Source organism: Monodelphis domestica, chromosome 8 (genome assembly GCF_027887165.1).
Source record: "Monodelphis domestica isolate mMonDom1 chromosome 8, mMonDom1.pri, whole genome shotgun sequence".
Lineage (NCBI taxonomy): Eukaryota > Metazoa > Chordata > Mammalia > Didelphimorphia > Didelphidae > Monodelphis > Monodelphis domestica.
Window position 1 is genome coordinate 226,445,477 of NC_077234.1, and position 23,913 is coordinate 226,469,389.

The following is a 23,913-nucleotide window of genomic DNA, read 5'->3' on the forward strand; positions in this document are numbered from 1 at the left end:
ACACAAGGGGATGGGTCTTAACTTATTCATGTGAGAACATTTACCTCAAATGCATGTGAGGACATTTTCCTTTATGTGATGAGATAATCCATTCCATGGACAGATTTAATTTCTTTCAGGCCTATGTTTAAGCACACTCTTAGACACTGGGATACAAAAGATACTATCCCTGTCCTTAAAGAGCAGAACTGCAAACTGTGTCCTAAAAGGGAGAAGAGGTAAAGAAGAAGGACTTATTAAAACTCTCTTATACTTTAGATCCCTGTAAATCAGCTATTTAGCTGGTCTTACTGATTTCATTGCTCATTTTCCAATACTTCATTTCATTCACAACACATTCAGTATACTATATAGTAATTATGAAGGCAAAAGTTTGGATGTCATCCATAGGCTGGTTTCCCAATCCTTGAATTAGCAAGGATACAATATGTACACAAAAGAGATGAAATGAAATCGAATCCAGTAAGAGAATTTAAACCCATGTCCTCTGCCTTGAAATCTAGTACTCTTTGTACTACATGAGCATAACAATGTTGCTAATAATCACAGAAAATGGTGTACACACAAATTTACTACTCAAGTTTCCACAAGTTTACAAAATCCTGCTCTGAAGCAACAAACTACCACCAAACGGTTTCAGATAGCAACCAACAAGACAGACCATAACAAGGAAGACCTCCCTTAGGTTTGAGTCAAACATCTATGCTAATTATGAGAACAAAGCCAATGGTCAATTATGCTTGGAATGGCCCCCAAGAATATCATATATATTTGCAGAATTGACATAATTCTAATGACATATAGGTACAGGATCAGACCAGTCCATGAAGGGAAGGACAGACAAGCATAATTACTTTTGACCATGAACTATTCAGGATATAAGATCTAAGGTATCTATCAAAGCAAGAGAAGATAAGACATTCGAAAGAGATCCCTAATTAGATAGCCTATCATCCTTCCAAATGACTCTTTCACTAGAAAAAAGAGAAAAACAAATGAGAAAGAGGAGTGTATTACCAAAAATTTATAATTATTTTTTTGTCTCCATTCCAGTCCATCTTCCACTCTGTTGCCAGTGATTTTCCTTAAGTACAGACTATGTGACTTCCCTTAAGTACAGATCAACTAAAATGCCTCCCTATTATTTTGGGGATCAAACTTCTCTGTTTAGCTTTTAAATGCCTTAATGATCTTCTCAACCTATTTTTCTAGACTCCTAGAGACTCTAGACTCTAGACATGGAAATGTACTCTTTGAAATCCGATGAAACCAGATTCTAGTCCTCATAAATGATATGCCATCTCTCCTTTTCATTCATTTTCCTTGCCATCCCCATTTCTGGAATGTAATCTCTCATCACCTATGACCTATATAGCCTCTTTCTTCCTTTAAGATCAAACCCTACCTTTTACCTAAAAACTTCCTTGATCTATTCACCTGCTGGTATTCTCCTTCTCAAAACACCTTGAATCTAATTAGCTTGTATTTTTCAAATTTGTTATCCTTATAGTCATTCTGAATAAAGGTCTCTACATTCTTGTCTTGCCTTTATTAGAATGTAAACTCTTTGAGAGCAGAGATTATTTAATTCACTGTATTTGCATTAACTAATGTTCAGTTATTGTTACATAAGCATAGAAAAATATGTCTGGGCTCAGTTAAGAAAGATACATATTTACAGTGGCAAATCCAACCATCACAAAAATGAAATATAGAACAGATAGCCCAGATTCTGGAGAACAGAGATTCAAAGCAAAACCTTAGGAATCAGAAGGGAACAAAGAAAGCCTATATTACTGGGAAAACACAATCAGAACAAGATTATTGTTGTTCTTGAGTCATTTCTCAGTCATGTCTGACTCTTCATGACTCTGTTTGGAATTTTTTTTTTTTGGCAAAGGTACTGGAGTGGCTTGTCATTCTCTTCTCCCGCTCATTTTACAGTTGAGGAAATGAAGCAGAGAGGGCTAAATGACTTGCCCAGGATCACATAGCTAGTAAGTGTCTGAGGTTAGAATTGAACTCAGGAAGATGCTTCTTTCTGACTCCAGACCTGACACTCTATCCACTATGTTGCCTAGCTGCCCTCAAAACAAGACTAGCAAGCAACCATGCAAACTCACTTGAGTTGCCAGTTTTCATAGAGCTTCTTGTCTAGGGTTGGCCAAGGATATAAGAGGACAAAGTCCCCATCAGAAGAAAGCTAAGTAGATCCACCATTGCCAGGATGATAGGTAGGCAGCTTAGGTGAGCCATTCCACAGGTAATATTTCAATAAATCAAGGGTTCATACATGTTCCTATTTCTTCCATGACTAACATTGCGTGTAGGGAAATAGTCATCACCCAACCAACCTTCTGTTGATGAGCTTATCCTTAGACAACAGACACACACTGGCAGGCCCATACTTGAAGCTTTTCCAATTTAGAGGGACACGTCAGAGCTTGTACTCTTCTGGCATTTTTAAGAGCTCACAGACACCCCTACTTCATGATGGTAGGAATAAAGATTTAGTGGAGTCAGGCAGAGGATACAATTACAGAAAAAAAAAACAAATGCAGCCTCTGGGTAATACTCTACTCTAAGAATGGATAATTGTTATATCTTATGTGTTTTATTAAGTGCAGTTAAAAGAGTGTCAGGTCTGGAATCAAATCCAGCCTCAGATATTTACTTGCTGTGTGACCCTGGGCAAGCGTCTTAACCCTATTTGCTTCAGTTTCCTCATTTTTAAAATGAACTGAAGAATGATATGGCAAACGACTCTAATATCTTTGCCAAAAAAAAATGAGGTCATGAAGAGTCAGACATGACTGAAACAACTGAACAATAACATGTATTTCTATTAGTGACATTTCTTATAAATATGTATGTTCATATGTATTTATATTTATTTTATATATTTATAAATACATAGATTTATATATAAGATGTGGGATATATAAATCTATATATTTATAAGAAATGTCATTAATAAAATAAGTGTTATTGTTCAGTTGTTTCAGTCATATCTGGCATAAAATATGGGATATATATATAAATATATTTCTTATAAATATATATAATATTTGTTTACATACACACACTTGGGAATAGGGGTTTGACACCTATGATTTCATCATAGGAAACTGCAGAATGAGGCTATTCCATCTACCAAAGTAGATCACCACTTTCCCCTTTGAGACAAAATTATAAAGAATTACTTACAGAACCAAGAGATTAAGTGATTTTCTTAAGATCTCATAGCCAGGATGTGTCTCACCCAAGTCTTTAATTTGACTCCAAGGCTCATTATGCCTTGCAAGAAGAACTGAGTTCACATATATGCATGTATTTATAGAGAGTGGGTTTTTCCCCTTAATGTACAAACCTCTTCCAATGTAAACACGTTTGGTTCTATATGCAAAGTAAATGCTATGATGAAAGTGTTCAACTGAGAATAACTGCAAAGCAAACACAAAATTGTTGAGAGATTCATCCATGCAAGATAATTGGGTATTATTTTTATTTTATAGAAAAATATAAATATTATAAAAGCCATTAAATACTGCTGAGAAATTAGTAAAAAGCTAGAACTGTAGAATAGCCCTTTACATCCTTGCTAAATTCAGTTTCCTCTTTACTCATGCTTTAAGGTATTCTTGCTTTTTAAAATTTTACCACAAAAGAATATCATACTTAATTCAGACAGAAACAATCCTCCCATTTTATTTTATTTTACCCTGTAGTATCACATATAATCACTTAGACCACTGAGATATTGAATTATTAAGCAGCTAAATCTCAGCTTTCATCATTGGAAGAGCCTCAAAAAGTGCATTGTGAGATCCCACTGTAGAGTAATCTCTAACTCAAGCAAAACGCAGCTGAATCAGTGATGAAATTTCTGATCATAGGAGACAGATTTTCACTTTAAGAGTTTTACCTTTCACTTTTTCATGTCAAGGACTGAGAAGGTCTAACTTTGTGGTGTATGACAGAGGGACAAATTCCTTATATAATGTCAAGAAGAAAATTGTTACATGAGCAGAAAGTTGGGGAGTGGGGGTAGAGAAGGAGACCCAAGAGGAGCCAAAAGGTGATGAGTATGGGAACTGGAAGAGAGAATTTGCTATAAATGAAGGCAGTAAAATTTAATCTAGTGGCCAGAGACATTATCTTTGGAAATTCCTTATTTTTACCATGATACATCAGATTCAGAAAGTCAAGGTTGAATATCCAATATGAGACTGTTAAATATGCCATCTAGTTAATGAAAAGGCAATATTGGGGGGGGGGAGAGGGAGAGAGAGGGAGAGAGAGAGAGAGAGAGAGAGAGAGAGAGAGAGAGAGAGAGAGAGAGAGAGAGAGAGAGAGAGAGAGAGAGAGAGAGAGAGAGAGAGAGAGGGTTCATGGTTCATTCTTTACAATGATGAACTCTGCTCAAGTACGCATTGCTGACAACCACAAGTGTAAGTGATGTGATGAAAAATCTTTAAATGATAATTTGATATCATCTTAAATGCACTGATGTAGTTTATAGAGAAAGAGACATTGGCAAGGACTACAGAGGGCTTCAAGGTAAAAAATCCCATGAAGCTTATAGTACACCACTGGAAGCTGGGAAGTCAACATCTGCTAGGGAAATCCTACTTCCAGGAAGGAAGCTGATAGCCGAGGTCAGACTCAGAGTGACTAAGACCAGGCTATGATTGCCAGATCATTTCGAAGGAGCCAAGAGTTCCTGCAGTTCCAAATGGTGGGGGAAGAAATAGTAGAGATGCCAAGGCCAAGAGCCAAGGACCAAGGAGGGGAGCCAGGAATGGGCAACAGGTTGGAAACACATCACATAGCTGGACAGATGCTTAGGAAACAGCTTTAAGAACTTAGAGCCCCAGTTCCATTTTGAAAAGCCGACCCAGGCCCCTCTGCCCCAGCTGCTTTTCCAGTTTGTAAGGTGCTAGGAGCTAGCTGGACCAGGCACTGGTTCAAGAGGCTTTCAACACATGTACATGTGCTTGAAATTTCAAAACAGGACAAATTAAAGATGAATGTCAGCCAGACTACGATTTTACCAACCAACAGGGAGCTAAGCTCTTTCAAGTGTTTTTGTCAAAGTATGTTTGCATGTATGTTCAGATAGGCATATACATGTCAGATTCTTATGGACCCCACAGGTCATGTCCTTCTATCCTAAAATAAGTCTGAACTGGTGGTCCTTCCTTAAAATGCAGGCTCTGGGAAGAAATAACCAATCAGAGGAAGAGGTTGCGAGGGCAAAAGGATCTTCCAGGATGAGAAGGCTGCAGGAACTCAGTGGAGCACACACAATCACACATATATAATATATGTTCTTAAACTGTGCCACAAATAGAAGATAAACATTAGATTTCTAATTTAATTAGTATGAGGAACTCCCAGAGGAACTAATTCCCTTTACCAAAGTATGTAAAGCTCTTCTCTAGAAATTATGATCTTAAATTGAAATTTTAAGCTTTGAGATTGGAACATTGAGACTTTAAGTTATTTACCCAAGATGACACAACCAGTATATGTTAGGAGCAGGAGAACCTAGTCTTCTTGGCTCAAAGGCCAGCTCTACAGCTACTATGTCCTACTACAATTTTATGTCTTAAAATAGACAAAAATATATTCTTATTCATTTTTAAAATGTTTTGATCCATATTTAAAACACCTTGAATTAACTTAGGAGAAGAAAATACCATTTTCTTAAAAAAATCATAATTCATTTTTTTAAATTTTCCCATTATTTCCCATCTTATGTAGCATATATTTATTTGGTTATGGATGATATTATAAGGTATTTATTTCTTTACACCTAAAAATTCTTAATCTTCACTCTATTAAATTAAATGATGAAAAGTGAAGAAGAAATGTGTTACATTTTTATTACTTAGTTGAACTTTGTGAATGATGATACCTTAAATACATTTTTGTTCATGCTATTCATTATGTATGATATAGCTCCCTTTTTCTTTAGCTATTGAACTGTTTTATTCTTTGTACTTGTATCCTACATGGTAGGACTCACCTTAGAATTGAGCATACTCAGAAAGCTTGGGTTACAACACAAGAAAAACAGTAAAGGTTAATTCAAAGTTCCTCTGGATAGAAAACTTAATGAGACTAGCATTCAGGCTCCACTCTTCTACTGGAACTTTCTGTTTCAATTCATTAAATTGATCTGAAGGACAAAATATATGTGTAAATCTCCAGACTCAAAAAACTCATCTGAATAATGAAATAACTTATTGATATGCTAAAAACTGGATTGAAATATTATGTAAGTGAGGAAAACCCTGAAAGCACATTTATCTCAATTAGGTAAGGTTAAATATATAGCAAAGCTTTGTATTTAAAGTATAGTTAACAGAAAATTAATCCAAATTACCCTTATTAATCAATCAACCTACCAGCATTTATTAGGACCTTCTATGAGCCCAGGAACTATATTAAGGGGCTCATAATACAAAGAAAAAGAAAAGTAAAATAATCTCAGTCATCCAGAAATACAAGAGGAAATTATATAAAAATGTAAGCATGTTTTTTAAAAGTGTATAAGATATTTTGGATAGGGGAATTCTAGCAGTTAGGAGGAAAGGTGAAGTAAACTTTGAAGGAAGCAAGGAATTTCAAGGAGAAGAAGTAAAAAGGGAGTGCCTTCCAGGTATCAAAGATAGGTAAAGGTAAAGGAAATAAAAATGCATTATCTGTTGAGAGATAATAATGTGGCCACTTTGCTGCACCAAAGAAATGAGTGAAGGAGGTAGTTGTTCAGACACTTTAGTCACATCTGACTCTTCATTATCCCAATTTGGGGGTTCCTGGCAAAAATATAGGAATTGTTTTCCATTTGCTTCTCCAGTTCATTTTATAGTGGAGGAAACTGAGCCACACGTGTTTTCAAGACCTGTCCAGGGTCACACAGGTAGTAAGGGTCTGAGGCAAAATTTGATCTCAGGAAGATGAGCCTTCCTGACTTCAGGCCCAGCATTTTACTCTACTACCTAGCTGTGAGGGACAGTGGTATATAATAACCCTAGAAAGATAGCCTGGATCCAAGTTGTAAAGGGTTCTAAATGGCGAAGAAGATTTGTAGACAAAATAGAAGACAATATCACTTTGCAAACATGATGGGTAACCTACGATATTAAGGCAAAGACACCAATTAAGAGACAGGCCAGACAAGAGGGTAGTGGCAGTATGAGTGGAGAAAAATAGATAGGCACAAAATATATTATAAAAGAAGAATTAAATAGAAAGACTTGGCACCTTAGCACCAAGAGTAAGGATGTGTTCACCATAACTTGTTACAAAGCTAGGGTTGTTCTTTTGGAGGTAGAATGGGATAAGATGTGATGATAGTGACACTAATTTTGTTTTTAGATACAAAGAGAAGAGTGTCAATGAATCATTAAAAATAAAAGAGAGCAGAAGCACAATTTCTGAGTTTAGAGGGATTTTCTCTGTCTATGCCTCCATTTCTGGAATGTTCTCCCTTCTAATCTCTATGTGTTGGCTTTGCTGGTTTCTTTTAATTCCCACATAAACTAGGAAGCCTTTCCTGATCCCTCTTAATTCTAGCGTCTTCTGTCTATTAATCACATTCTATTGTTCCTGTTTATAGCTTCTTTGTGCATATTTGATTGCATGTTGTCTTCCCCTTTATATTGTGAGCTTTTTAGGGTCAGGGACTGTCTTTGCCAATTTCTGTATCTCCAGGACTTAGCACAGTGCTTGGCAATGACTGATTGACTGACTGAGAAGAAAATTCAGAAGGGGACACAAACAAACAGAGTAACCTTGGAACAATCTCATCAAATATGAATTATGGGAATTATGACATTGCTTAAGGTAATCATTTTCAGCACACCTTAATGATGGAAGGTCTTCCAAAGTCCAAAAGATCAATTAACAATTCACCTATAAGTTGGAGGACCTGTGGCTTTTGTTTATAGGAAACATAATAATCAAAAAGAAGTTTATCATCATGGATAGAAAGGCATTTTCTGATACAAGAAGAATGGTTTTCAAGTTCTTGATGGGGAGAGAGACAGAGAAATCTGTATTAGGTAGCTATCTAAGAAAACAACTTAATAAAGAAAACATTGATCAATACTGATAGAGACAATTACCTCCTCTAGGTATTCTGTATAAAAATCAAGTCAAAAGTCTAATGCCTATTCCTTTGATAATTAGAATAAAGAGAAAGACGTCACTGGTGCTATGCTAGAAGGAGGATCAGGAAGACAGACAGAACTAACTTAATAGTTATCCTCAAACTGTCCTGTTATTTTTCTCATGTTTATTGACAATTGAAAACTTTTCCCCCTTTATAATAAGTCACATTCACAATACACTGTAATGCCTGGAAAAGTTTATATTTAGGGAAACTTAATTTAGAAATTAATTAAAAATTAACAAACATTTTTTCAACTGGCCATAACATATAACCAACAGCCCTATAAAATTTTAAAAATGAAATGAAGTATTAGCATATCGAATTATAAAATTCCTACTTTAAAGATGTCACAAAATACAAATAAAAATACCATTTGTGTTTTGTCTTAATGAGAAATGACTTAAAGATAGTCTTCAATCAATCCTAACATTGCCAACATTAATGGAAAATCAACAACACTAACTTCTAGATGGTAAGTTCCATTTAAATGGGATGAGTATCATATTTATTTCTGCATCCTCCCAGCACCTGGAACAGAACAATGAATGTAATAGGGCTGACTGTGTGCCCTGGTTAAAATGACTGAACTGAATTTCCTATAGAAGTAATTTTCATCTACAGACTACCTTTTAATTGTATTATTTCTATGTTTTAACCTCTGTTTTATCTAATATAACAGAACAATGACTCATATAGATGGAAAAAGTGAAAAGGTCATGAATACATTTTTCTTTAATTGACTTAATGAAATGCCATTTTTATGAACACCTTACTTCAATGTATAATGCATTTTCAAAGCACTGATTTATGTGTTGTCCATTGCAGGGTGCTGAATAATTAATCAAAAAGAAATAGAACACCTTATAGTCTATTATACCTTGACTCATAAGATGTTATCTCATAAATCATGAGTCTAAATTTTTCAAAACATGAACTTCAAGCAATAGCATTTTTTAAAAAACTAAAGCTCACTTGGGGGTATATGATAAATTAAACGTTGGCCAAGCAAAAGAGAAATAACCTGCAGTGAATTATTTACTTTATGAGAAGAGTCAATTTCAGGAACATTGATTAACTAGAAAATTTAAAACTTTTTTTTTGCCTCAGGGGCAATCAAGCCTATTTCCATAATAAATTTAATGTCGAAGATTATTTTTTTCTACAAAATCCTCCAGCATATGTCAAACCTTAATTTTAAAACTCTTGTCAAAGTAAATCATGGGAAGACAACACAAACACTCTAGGAAACTTTTATATGACACAAGTACAGCATCTAAGCCTGGATTTCCTAAACTTTGCCTCTAAAATATATATTTTTTAAAATACTGTCAAGTGATTAAGTAATAGCACAGCTGTTCCAATGCTACTATGGATAAGAGGCAAAAAATTGTTTCTTAGTTAAATTTCATCATAAACTTTTTTGACTTCCAATTATTGGAGCATCAGGGGGAAACAGTAACTTCTTTGAACCCCTGAATATAAATGACAAGACAGCATGTAAGTTGTACAAATTATTCTTATACATTTCCTCACTCATTCTCAGAACATTTTTATTTGACTAGAAGACATGTGACCTTTTCATTCAGTTCATAAGAATTTTTTTGAAGTTTTAATGAAATGACAGTTTGACCTGTTGTTTAAAATAGCAGATAGTCTATCTTAAAAGGTTCTTCTTCTTTGCTATCAAGGCATAATGGGATAATATATTTGGAACTGCTCACCTTATTTCTTTTTCAAGTGACAGAGCATAAGTTTAATGACATCAAATGATATGTGATATCAAAATGCATGATATCAAATGCAACAGGATACCTATTTTAATGAGTATCATTTCTCCTTAAAATTAGATGTAATTTCTTTTATTAAAATGTATATTGTTTTACTTATCATGTTAAAACATTCTATTCAATTTCCTTTTGCAAATAGATACTAATTCAATCTTGAGTGCAAAAAAGAAAAAAGTTTTCCATCTAATTCTCTTTCAAATTCTGACCAAAGGAGAATAAAACTCGTAACCTCTAACCTACAAACTGTAGGAGTAGATATCAGTCAGGAATCTTTGCTGTCTTATATTCTCCTTCATGTCTGCTTCCTTCTTTCTTCCTCCCCCTAAAATAACAAAATCTTAGATACATGTAAATGAAAAACTTTTATTTTTAAAGTTGGTCAAAATTTGAACATATGTCTTATATTAATTGTTCCAATAATTGTTATCCTAGCAGAAGGAAAACTTCTAATTTGAAAGCCTTAAATCTACTCAGCAACCTACCAACCAAAACTGCTAACCCACCTGGGTATGGCTTATTTTTATCTACATATTCTGTATTTGTGATAATAAATTACAGGAAGAAAATAGTTCTCAAGCAAGATAATTTAAACATATGAATTATCAATATGTTACAATTTTGTAAAGCACTGAAGAAAATACAAATTGCAACTATATATAAACAAGTCTAAAGCTTCATAGTCTTAATCTTTTTTGCTTTCTCTTTCCTTGTTAGTTGTACATGTGTTTAAACTTGGCCAAACAAATGTTTATAATCTCTTTGAATCATTCTCCTTTTTAGTCCTCTAATTCAAGGCTCTAATGCCTCAAATATCTAGATATACCAAGAAACTTGTTATCAAATTTGAAAGATCATCAGTGGTATTTTGAATGTATAAAATTATGAACTTTCTTGTTTTGAAGGAGAATTAACAAATACACATTCAAATTTTAAAAGGTGTTTTCCTAAAATAAAAACTCTGAACCCATATGATGCCTTCGCCATGAATGTTATTTAAAAGTTTTCACTGATCCACCTCTCTGAAAAGAGATGTTGTTGTTCAGCTACTTTCCATAATTCCTGACTCTTCTTGAACCCATTCAGGGTTTTCTTGGCAAAGATATGAAAGTGGTTTTCCTTTTCCAGCTCATTTTATAGATGAAAAACCTTGGGCAAACAGGGTTAAGTGACTTGTCCAGGAACACACAGCCAGTGCATATCTGAAGCCAAATTTGATCTCAGGAAGCTGTGTCTTCCTGACTCCAGGACCACCTGAAGACCTGAAGAGACATACATTTTTAAGTATACATGGGAAATTCAACTCTATCACATAATTAGTGTACAGGTCTGACCACTTGCCCTACTCAGTAAACTCCAAGGTCTTCTTGTTATCTCTAGGATTAAAGTCCTAGTACATTTCATGGCATGCTGTAGCTTCTCAGCAAATGCTTTTTGGGTGGCACAGTGGATAGAGTACCAAGTATGTAAACAGGAAAACACATCTTACTGAGCTCAAATCTGATTTGGTTTAGAGTGGCAAAGAACTGGAAACTGAAGGGATGTCCATCAGTTGGGGAATGGTTGAACAAATAATGGTATATGATTGTAATGAAACATTTATGCCATAAGAAATAACAAAGATCATGACCACAAGAAACCTAGAAAAACCTATGTGAAATGATGCAAAATAAAATGAGCAGAACCAGGGGAATATTGTACACAGTAACAATGATAATAGATGCTCATCAACTGTGAATAACTTAACAATTATCAACAATTCAAGAATCTAAGACAACTCAAAGGGACTCATGATGAAAAAGGGTATGGTATTTACTACCACAGATGGAGTTAGGATGCAGAATGAAGCATACCATTCTTCACTTTACTTCTTTCATGAAATTTTTTCTCTAGTGTAAGCAATATGCATCTTCTTGCACATGATGAATATGGAAATAGGAATTATATGAAAGCACATGTACAACATGTATGTATTACCTGTAGGCTAACATGATTTACAGGGGAAGAATTAAGAGGGAGGTAGGGAACATAGATCTCAAAAAAATTAAAAGGAAAAAGGGAAATGGGGGAAAATATGGCCTCAGGCATTTATTGGCTATATGACCCTTGAAAAGTCACTTATCCACGTTGGCCTCAGATTTCTCATCTGTAAAGTAACTAGAGAAGGAAATGGCAAACAACTCCAGTATCATTGCCAAGAAAACCCCAAATGAGGTCACAAAGATTCAGACATCACAGAAATGAACAAGAAAACATCTACTATGTACCAAACATTGCTAAGTGTTAGAGATACAGAGAAAAGTTAAAATTTTTTTTTGATTCTTTATCTCAAGGAACTCACAATGTAATATGAAGATAATATGCAAAAAAGTATCTATAAACAAGATATTTGAAGGGCAAGCTGAGGATAATCTCAGAGGGAAGGAACTTGTAAATATCTCCCTTTATGCCTGGGTCATGTATTGAATTTGAATATATCTTGATAAATGGCATAAGATATTGGCCTAAATCTAGTTTATACATATATCTTTTTTGTCAAATGATTCCTTCTCTAATGGAGGGAAAGGAAGGAGAGGAAGAAATTACTTGTGTAATTTAATATAACAAATAAATAAACAATTTTAAATTTAAAAAAATACTTCTAGAAAGTGGAACTTAACTGGCACTTGAAGGAAGCCGATGAAGCTAGGAGGCAGGAGTGAGGAGGAAAAGAGTTCCCAACCTGAAGGACAATCTGTGAAAACTCAGTCAAGGGTTGGAGAGAGGAACAGCAAGGAGAATAGTGAAAAATAACAGAACGGGAGGAGAGGAAGAAGGTATAAGAAGACTGAAAAGTTAGGAAGGAGTAAGGTAATGAAGGGCTTTCTCTCTTTGTCACTCTTTATTCCTTCAGTGGAATAAATTGAGAAAAGGAAAATGAGAATAGAGAGTTGAATGACCAGATCTGTTTTTTAGAAAGATAAATTGACTGCTGAGTAGAAGCATGAATTGGAGTTGGGAGAGATTTGCGGCAGTGAGATCAACTGGTAAGCTATTGCAATTGTCTAGCAATGTGGTAATAGAGATCTGCAGTGTCAAAGAAAGAATGGCATGTCCCAGAGATGTTATGAAGGTAGAAAAGAGAGGGCTTAACAACTGACTGGACAAAAAGGGAGAGAGAAGAATCAAGGATAACACCTGAATTGTAAGCACCATTGACTAGGAGGATGATACTACTCTAGGATACTAATAATTAGGGCAATAGAATTTAACTGATGAAAATAACAAAAATTTGACAAAAAAGCAACACTTTAATGAATGATTATGCTATTTATTCTTTCCTTTAGAATATGAATTTATACCTAAGGGAAAAAAAAAACCTATTGATTTAGAGATTAGAAGGCCTTGATTCTGTTCTTCAGATTTCCATTGTTTGCCTAGTCTTGAAAGGTTTGGAACATTCCTCTCTCATAATTCCTTGTTTGCCCCCCCACTGTAGCTGAGAGAGATGTGACAAAGAATCATTAGCTATAAAAACAGAATAAGATCAATAAGATAAGATAATAAAAATAAAATCAATGTGTTCCTATGTACATTTTTTGAAAAGACTAAAACTATACTATATCCCATAACAGTAAGAGTGGACAACGATAAAGTACAACCAGAAAGTATTGATAAACTTTTAGTACTCTTAAGAGTTAAAGAAAATAGCCAACTCCTCCTTCATGATGCTTGGAATTATACATTCCAATCTGGCCAAAGGGTGGCATTGAGCTTTTCTTTCAGGAATGGGTTTTGTGATAGTTATTTTCCTTTCCTATATTTTTTTCACTTATTCCTAGGCTCTAAATGATGAAATCTGATGAACTCTGATGACCCACTGTAGAATAGGGAATTGCTATATTACTTTGCTGCAATTGCTTGGATTTTTTTAAGCTTCAGGCTAATATAGCATCTCAAGTCATGTTCTATAGCCAAGTTAGGTTAGAGTGAGCCACAAAAACTCAGTGTAATATTGCATGTTCTTCCTTTCTACATAATTTGTATTTACTGGTGACCTGGGTCAGCCACAACAAATTTGTCTGGTTAAGTTGTCTCCACATCATATAAAAATGTGTCCCTTACACTCTGAAGTCATGCATGAAATGCTGTGAAAATATTCCACAGTCATATAGTGTATATATGTCAAGGGGAGAGATGGTTAGTATTACTAACATAGTAGCATTCTGATTTATAAACAAAAGCAAATCCTGGCACTGACAGGCTAACCTTGCAGACATCTAAAACATACCAAGGAGTGTAGTGGTTAAGAAAGACCCTTCTCCTTGTACATCCACTCTTAATTACAGCTATTTCTGCAGACCTTTGTGGGAAACCAAACTCATACTTTAATTGTAACATAATTCATTGGAAATGCACATTGAGATGTGTTGTTCATTGCAATGAATATTTTGATCCCCTAAAAAACAGAATCAACAATTCTACACTCATCATTTCTATCTCTACCCACATTTTTGGTTGATTGGCTTAATGTAGGTCTCCATAGAGATTCTTTGTGGCCTTGTGGGATATACTCTATTCATCAATTATCCATCATCACCTTCATCATTTCCGGTCTAGTCTGTGGATGTGTATTTATATACCTAAACTACCTTAATTATATCTGCCATCTTTGACCTTCTCATTGGTACATATGAGATGCAGAAATATGATGTGAAAATGTCCATATAAGGCACAGCACTTCCTGGCCCCTCCTCTTTCCCTGGAGAGATGACTCTGACTTGCAGTGTGCTAGGCGTTCCAACATCTTGGAGTGTTGGGTGGTGAGTTTTACCCTCAAGCTGATTCAGGTCCGGGCATCTTAGCTAAGCCTCTTTGGAGGTCAGGCTGATTCTTTCATCCTTCACACTCAAAACCTTACTTTCTAGATCTCCTATCTTCCTACTTCGTACTAGCCCCTTCCTTCCTCCTTCTTCTTAAAATCTTCTCTACTATATCAATTAAATCAGCATAAAAGTTGGCAGCTGACTTGGGTATTTTATTATTTGGGATTTCCCTTGGCAACCACTTAAATTTAGATTTTTTTCAGTCTCAAGCATAATTTTACCCTTTACATACCATTACCACATCAATATCTCTCATATCAGTTTTCTTTTCTCATTTCACACTATATCCACCCTGGTTCATGACAATGGTCTAAAAATTACCTAAACTAGTATTACAGCCTCATAATTGACCTCTTTCCTCTATCCTCACTAATTCTTCTTCCACACAGCTTTTAAAGCTATTGTCCTAAATCAAAAGACCTGACTATGTCCTTCTTCTAATCAAGAAGGTCCATTGACCCTATTTCACTTCTAGTATAAAATACAAAGTCCAATTTGAGATTTAAAGCCCTGTGCAATGTTTTCGACTACCTTTTCTGATTGATCTCAGTTTAATTCCTCTTAATGCACTTCATGATCCAGGTAAATTGGTGTATTCATTCTTCCTTGTACATGGCATTCCATCTTCCTGCTACTTTTGCACAGGTACCTTCCTCAACTCTACCTCTTGGACCCCAGCTACCTCTCAGGTTCAACTCAAATATGATTTCCTATAAAACTTTCCTAATTATCACTATTGTTAATGCCATCCAAAAAACCCACTTGGTATTCATGTAGTATTTTTATTTTCTTATATATATTTTATATCCTGGGTATAGATGTAAACTCTCACAAAAGTTCTATCTCCTAATTTTTTGTTTTAAAATTTGTCTTCATATCCTGATTACCTAACAAATTGCCTGCTTGAATGGAATTAACACTCAAGTCCTGGCTTTCTCTCTAAATAGGCATAAAACCATGAAAAAGTGACAACCTCTCTAGGCTTCTATTCTCTAATCAATAAAATGAACTCAGTGACTTAGGTTTGGTATATTAAAACTGAAAGGGATTCCCTGTCCACACATTTTATAGAGAAATATATAATTAGGAAGCCTAAATGACTCTTTTAAAGTGACAAGATAACTCCACGAAATGAAGTCATTTCTTCTGTCTCCAAATCTAGAGATATTTCTATTATTTCATCCTCTAAGATCCCTTCTAATGCTAAAGCTTTATTAAATAACTAACTACATTTTTTTTGCTAAATCTGATGGCATTTTCTTACTTTTCATCTTTCTTGATCTCTGCAAAATCTGATACATTATACTTAATAATGTATCACTCACCACAGGGCCATGTCATTTCTTCACAGTATCTACTTTTTTTTCCTCCACATACTTAATGCTGCAATACACACACATCTCATTAAATGCATAATTTTTAAATGCTTACTTTCTGCCTTGGAATCAATACTTTATATTTATTCCAAGGCAGAAAGCAGTAAGGGCTAGGCAATGGGAAGTAAGTGACTTGTCCAGAGTCTCACAGCTAAAAAGTACCTGGGTTCAGTTTTGAACCCAGGACCACCTGGTTCTCAATCCATTGAATCACATAGCTGCCCCTTTAAATGTATAGTTTTAGATGTGCTCCTATGTGTTCAGATAATGTGTTATAGATAAAGTTAAAAACCAATACTATATATTGGGTATATAAGCCCTTGATCATACCAAAGGACTTTTCTATTTTTATTCTAATTAATTTTTTAATTATACCTCTTCTGAGATCCCTTTTAGAAAATCTTATAAAACAATGCTATTTGGGGGGGGGGAAGGGGTGAACATTTTGTTTTAGGGTTGTTTTAGGTTGTTTCCTCATCTCTATAATTATTGAATTTGAGTAGATGACCTATAAGATCCCTTCTAGCTTTAAACATATAGGCAGTCTCTTATCAGCATCTCATCAATGCAACATGGCAGCCAAAAAGCCAGTTCAAGAGAAGTTCAGAACAAAGGAAGTGATAGCTCCACAGTCAGATTTCATTTTGAATATGGTATTCAATTCTGGTTACCACATTTTTGGAAAGTCCATGATGAAATAGGCATGTCCAAAAGGAAAGGTACCAGAATAAGTAAAGAAAATGAAGGAACTTGGAGTTTATAGTCTAGAGAAGAAAAGATATATGGTAACCCTAATAGTTGTGTTAAATTGCTGAGAAATTGACTCAGATTTAATGTTGAAAAGGACTTCCTAATAGAACTTTATGAAAATGAACTACCTTATCTCTCAAAGTGCCTCTTCCCTGGAGATCTTGGAACAAAAGCTAAACAACTCTGTTGTAAAAGTTGCAACAGTCATTCTCGGTCATATGTATTTTGGACTAGATGACCTCTGAGGCCCCTCAGAGTTGTTAAATTCCTTGATTCCCCTTAGTCCATAGGTATACAATTAGCTTTTTGATTTCCATTCTTCCACTAAAAACAAATCCAGAAGCAGTGATCTTGTCTCCAGACTTTCTCCCAAAATTTTAGGAAGGTCTCCTTCTCAAGCCCTCAGGTGGTTGTAAAGATATATTTAAATGTACTCTAGAAGCCTAGTACATAAAAGAATCCTTTGAGCAATTCTTTTTATAATTAAAATAATTATGTCCTAATTTATAATGAACAAGCTTGATTTTTTTTAACATGAATTGTCAAAAGGGAGAAGGCCCACATTAACTCTAGGTCTTTAGCTAGATCCTTCAGAGAAAGAATTTTACTTAAATTACATTTTAATGAACTGGCACACAGATACAATTAACAAATATGTTTATTGAATATCCCATCCTATGTTCAGAATTGTGATGTGGGGCATTACAAAAATATTTAAATTCCTTGAACGCTGAATCACACACTGATGTGTTTTATGTTGCTCTAAAAGGAAGGCTTATATTGCATAGTGTAGGATTTAATTTGGGTCAGATTCAGAATAATTTGAAAGGTGAGCCAAAGAACTAGGAATGGAAGCCAGAAAATACTAAGGTAGATTTTGGTCATCTTCTTCCACTTAGTCTGATTCCCTGAATGTCTGTAAATCTGGGCACCTAATTGAAAATTTGTTCCACATTTGACTCTATCCATCATTCCTGAGTATGTGCACACCACAAAATCACTAGTTTGAAGTTTTGTGAGCCTGGGGGTAATTTGTGGCTGTGAAGGTTCTTGATGAGCTAATTGTTTGTTTACTTTTTGTCAAAGAAGACACAGGCCCTTTAAGTGGAAATAACTAATCACCATTGCAGCTTCTTTTGCCAAAATAAACAGCTTCCAATTATTGCAAAAGAAAATCCTCTGATCTCTAATAAGCTACCTAAGCAAGCCCATCAGCATTATAGAGTGAATAATATACCATTAGGCAAGTATCTCTTAACACTAATCAAATATTAGAACCCTGGGGCCAGGATTGCAGACTCTGGACTATTTCTCCATATGCCAACATTATTCCATTCACTTTCTCCCCAAGCTTTCCCTAGTCCTGGCAGGGAAACAGGCACACTCTTTATTCCTAGTCTCTGATCAGCAAGCTAATGTTTTTTCAAACCCACTTCTCCCAGGACTTCCTTTGGGAACAGGAATAGGGTGCTGATGCTTAGGGAAAAAAATTCTGTCTGGATCACAGAATAAAATTCAACTTTTCAGTTTTCACTTGGAAAGTTCCTAGCATAGCATTGGAGAGCTTCGTTCTTATCTTGGTTCTATCATTTCATTACCCTTTGATCTTGAGCAAATCATTTCATTTTTCTGAACCTCCTCATTTTGCATCTATAAAACAGAGATAATTCTAAGTGAACTACATAGCCATGTGCCTCAATAGCTTTCTTTTACTGATGTACTATTTTGCAGAAATGATGGAGGAAATAACTATAAAATTTTTATATTGTTAAAATACTAGTGCAAAGCAATGCAAATGTATAATAGAATGTTGATCACATGAAAGATGACTGCAGCACAAATAAAGGTCAAAGAGGTACAGCAGTCATATTTTGAATGTATGAAGAAATGCTTTTAGTATTTGGAAAACTAGAGTTTTAAAAATTATCTTGGATCTTAAATGCTAGATTCAAGAGCAGAGCCTTTTTAAAATTTTCTATAGAATCTGTACTCATCTCAGACCAAAGACTTGGTGTGGGAGAGCTGTTAAAAGTTCCTCATTTACAAAAGTCTCTTATAGAAGATAGTTTACTCCCTTGGAAAGACTGTACACCTGCATACAGAATAAGTTTCTACCTACAAAATCCTCAAATCCTTATTTATAAAGAAAGGCAAAATGAGTTCTACTAAACCAGCAGGTAAAAGGCCCCTTTCCTGATGAAACAGGTTGTAAAAGCCTGAAGCAAAGGAAGTCTTACTATAAATAACACACATTGAGTAGTACTTATGCTATACCTAGACACCCCTACCTCTCTTTCAATAAAAGACAATGGGAGGTTTAGCTTTTTTATAAGGAGATCATGCTACAGTCCCTTCAAATCCTAAAAGAGCTTAATCCCTGTAATTTAGATAAATCACACAGGCATTACCAGGTTAGGGTTAAAACTCCCAGAATGGCTTTGCAATTGATTACAAAAACAGCAGTTATTAAGTCCTAACTGAGTAATTTGCAGCTTATTTCACCCCAGCTAATTAAAATGTAATCACTATTGTTTGGCAATGTGCATTCTGTCAGCAGTTTTACTTCAGAAGAGAAATCATGCCAAGAAACCACAAAAAAAGCCTTTCACTAGGAATTGGCTTGATCTAAACTGGTTCTTTAGCCACTGAAACTGTAAAACAAATAAATTACAACTGACAATTCAATAAAAAAAAAAAAGATACTAATACCCCCCACCCCCCAGGGACCGACTTTTTTTCTGAGGAGGTAACTGTTGTTTAAATTGCAAAGGTGAAGTATCTTCTCAAGAGAATCATTCATTTCTAAGGCAGTGTTCTTGATTTTGATAAAAGGTAACACTGGGGTTTAGGACTCAGGAGGACTTTTTGTGTAGTTTCACTTTGAGGCAGATGGAGGTTACAACAGCTTCAGCTTTATTTTGTTGTTTGTTTTCTTTTTCTCCCTTTGAACACATACTTAGGAAGATCCCAGTAACATGTCAATCTCTAGGAAACCGGGTAAGATGATAAAGCTTTGTTTTTTACACATTCTCTGTCTCTGTCTCTCTGTCTGTCTGTCTGTCTGTCTGTCTGTCTCTCTCTCTCTCTCTCTCACACACACACACACACACACACACATTTCAGAGTTGGTTCCTATCTTTGACTAGCTCTCCTGGTTGTACCTCTCTCAGATTAATTCAATGGGCCATTTAAATGAGTCCCAGGGACCCAGACCCCTTTCTCAATTATTGTGCTCAAATCCCTCCATTCCCCATATTTCCAATGCAACCCTCAAAAATTATTTCGGAACTCCAAAGGTCGACAATACTCTCAGAAAGCCCCCTTCACACCCTTGTAAGGGGTGGGGTGTGAAGGGGGGGGGGAGGAAAAATTGATCTATTAATTTCTTCTTACATTCATTCATTGATTCAGGGCAAAGGGTTCTCAACCTGGCTTTTCCTCTTCTGGATGTAGTAGTGTAATCTAAATTGGGGAACTCTGCATACAGAGCAGGGGGCCACCTCAAGAGAAATGGGGCAAGTGAGACAAGGAGGGGGAGGGGAGATGAAAAGAGGAGGACAGCGAAATAATGAGCTTGGATAAATGATTTCCTAAAAGCAGCATTTCAGTTGGGACTCTGGGAACTGCTTCTGGATCCAGCTGGCCAAAGTTTTCCTCGGTCTAACACCCTGGTAATAATACACATGTCTCATATGTGCTTCCAGTCCCCTCCCTCCCACTCCCAGCAGGTTCCGCAGGCTTTCTGTTCTTCACAAGATACTCTTACAGATCTCTCACCCCAGAAGGAATACTTGACATTAAATATCTTTGGACCACTAACCTTTCCTCGTGTGCATACTAAAGGAGGGAGGAGAAAGGGAGGATAGGAGTGGGGAGACTATCAGAAACGCACAGAGAGGACGACGGAAAGGTAAAAATGATGGGAGACAGAGGCAGGCAAACAGGCAAACACACACACACACACACACACACACACACACACACACACACACACACACACACACGGGACCGAAAAGGCAGAGATGAAGAGAGACAGAAACGGAAAGCACTAAGACAATCTTAGATGCAAATAAACACTGCCTAGTAAACCATGAGCTCCGGTTGGAAAGAACTTTGAAGACTATTCTCTCCAGTAGATACGATTCATTGCATCATATTTGATCCCTAGCACCTAGCTAGCATCATGCCTACACGACTGATCGGTAATTATAGGATTATAACCTTAGAAATGGAAGATTTAGTCCAACCTCTTTATTCGACATAGAAGGGAACTGAAGCTCAGAGAGGTAAAGAGACATGCCCAAGGTCACAGAGGTAAAAAGTAGCGGAATCACGAATGAGCTCATATCTTCCACGTCTTCCTAATGCTCTTTCTATTGCACCACGCTACTTTGCTGGAGATTCATGCAGACTTGGGACTTTTGTATAGAGGCAGAACTACCCACCCCTAACAACTTCCCACCCCACCCCCACCATCCTTTCTTCCCGCACCCCGTGCTTCATCTCATTTATTAGTTTGAGACTAAAGCTTTAAGGCTTCGAAGCTGGACAGACACATACACTCATGCATGCTAATTGGTGAAAACAACCCTGCCCTGGGAGTTTGAAGGGCGCCAGGATCTTCCTACGAGTAGCCTGTATTTTGCTCCGCGGAATGTCAAAGCAACTGTAAAGAACACCCCCCCCCCCCAAACAAAAAGAGCGGGGGCTCGTCCCAGCCTGGCACCTGCAGGGAGGCGAGGATGATGATTCTCGTGCCTCTTCTTGCAAGGAAGAATCCCAGGTACCTCCGCCACAGCCTGTTCTACCTCCCTGACTCACCTACTAACAATCCTGCCTCTAATAACCGCACATGCAGCTGAGTCCTGGGAGTTTGGGCAACTGCACTAGTAGTTTCGGGGAACTATTCCCAGAAACAATACAGAAGAATTAGTATCCAGTTCTGCTCACACATCTCCAATTAATCTCTGGTAGGGACTGAGGTGGGGGTGGAGGACGTGGAGCTTTAATTTCACAGCAAATAAGCTAACCCAAAGATGCCACTTTAGGCTCCCTTAAGGGTGAGAAGAGAGCCGAAGTGAAGGTGAGGTGAGGAGAGGAAAGTCCGCCACCCGCACCCTCTGAATGCAACACCCTGGAAAAGGCAGGACTTCTTCAGGCGGTCGATCTTTGCCGAGAAGTTTTTTAAGAGGCGTTGGTGAGCTCCAACTCCCACCTAATATACATGGTTTCACAGCGCACCCCCGCGCCCCAGTCCTTCAAAGCTGGGAAATCCAGAGGAGTATAAGTGACAGACTAGAGGGCAGGCAGCACTGGGGCAAAGTGTCTGCTGGGGAGGTAGAGGTAGAGATGGAGAAAGGTGGTATTTTTAGGCAGTGAAGAGATTTTTCTTTTTAATCATACCTGGAAATGCTTGAAGAACGCTGAGATTCGGGTGATCTGCAGGCTAAGGCACCTGGAGGTGCATCTGGCTCTGTAAACACTGACAGCAGAAAGAGTCTCGTCCTGCTTGCGGGCGGCAGCACCAAGCCCCGCAGCTGTAGCCAGGCAGCCCCATGAAGCCGTAATCCATAGGAAAAGGGTCAGAAACACGCCAGGATCCTTTAACACCATCGCTTTGTGTGTGGGGAGGGGGAACAAGGGAAGTACAACAGGCAAGAGACGCCTGGATAAGCTCCTATGCACCGGTCTGGTGCTGGACTACTAGGGGAACCTCACTGCTGCAGAAACTAAAAAAGAAAGTTCAATCATTCAACTCTGTTCACCCCCCGCCCTCCCCCTCCCCACTCCCCTCAGACCTACCCTCCCCAAAACACACCCCTCCCCTCACTCCCTGGAGGGGGTGGGGTGAGGGTGACAGGCGACTTTTCCATTGGCTGGAAGAAATGTGAGTGACAGTTGAGGCCAGGCTGTCCGTCCCTGGGCAGGTCTTACAAGCTGGAAGCAAAGGGGCAAAGAAAAAAGTGAAGGAGGGACTGGCAAAAGTTAGCCACCCTCCTCCCATTCCACAGACATTCCGGCTTCGAAACCTGTATACACACCTTGGGGACTCACCCATTCTCTCTCCTCCTCCTCCTCCTTACATACACACCTCAGGTAAGAAGACAGGCAGGCAACTTCCTTGTATTCAGCTGTAGCCATTTAGTATTGCAGATAATAGGCACTTGTGGCTGGTCACCCATAGAGAGGAAAACCAGGAAAGGATGGGAGGGACTTGGTGCCCCCAAGGGCATCAGAATTGCTACATAAAATTATGGACCAGTCATCTACCCAAATGGCCAGAAGTTGCCTACCCAAATTTACCCTAGCAAAGTTACTCAGATTTTTCATATACTGAAAAATCAGTTTCTATTATCTGAACTTCTTTTTTCCTCAGATACAATGAGCAAAAAAGGGCAGCATAATAAGTCCTGAATTGGAAAGAGGCCTTTAAAAAAATAAAAAAAGATAAAAGGAAAAACATGATGTTATAGAATGAACATAGAGGGTTAACTTAGGGATCATTTGGTCCAGGTGTTCTTAACTTTGTGTCCTGAATCCCTTTGGCAGCTTAATGCAATTCATGAATCCTTCCCCCCACCCTCCAAAATATATATTTTTAAGTGTATAAAATAAAATACAAAGAGTTATAAAGGAACCCAATTATATTTAAACATAATAGTAATCAAAGTACTTTTTTTTAAGTTCACATACTTCAGGTTAAGACGATATGATCTAATACACAACCCCTTTTGTTTGTAAAGAAACTGAAATCCAGAGAAATCATAGGTGGTAATTACCTATACTAGGATTTGAGTACAGATCATATATCAAAAGATTTAAAAAAAACAAAGTTTATCAACACCAACTCGTACACATTTGCCTAAAATATAGAAATCAATGGCAGAGCTAGAATTTGAATTATTACTCTAATTTCAAGTATAGAACATTTCCTACTCAACCACATTGGTTGACTG

At 36.8% G+C, this 23,913-nt stretch overlaps 1 protein-coding gene across 1 annotated transcript in view; it reads right to left on the reverse strand.

Annotated features, from left to right (window-relative positions):
* ANOS1 (anosmin 1) overlaps positions 1-22,976 on the reverse strand; it is a 228,090-nt gene extending 205,114 nt beyond the window's left edge. Inside the window, exon 1 of the mRNA XM_016424798.2 lies at positions 22,361-22,976. Within this exon, the coding sequence (XP_016280284.1) occupies positions 22,361-22,570 (210 nt within the window). The 5' untranslated portion in view covers positions 22,571-22,976. The remainder of the gene's footprint in view (positions 1-22,360) is intronic.
* Positions 22,977-23,913: the final 937 nt, after the last annotated feature.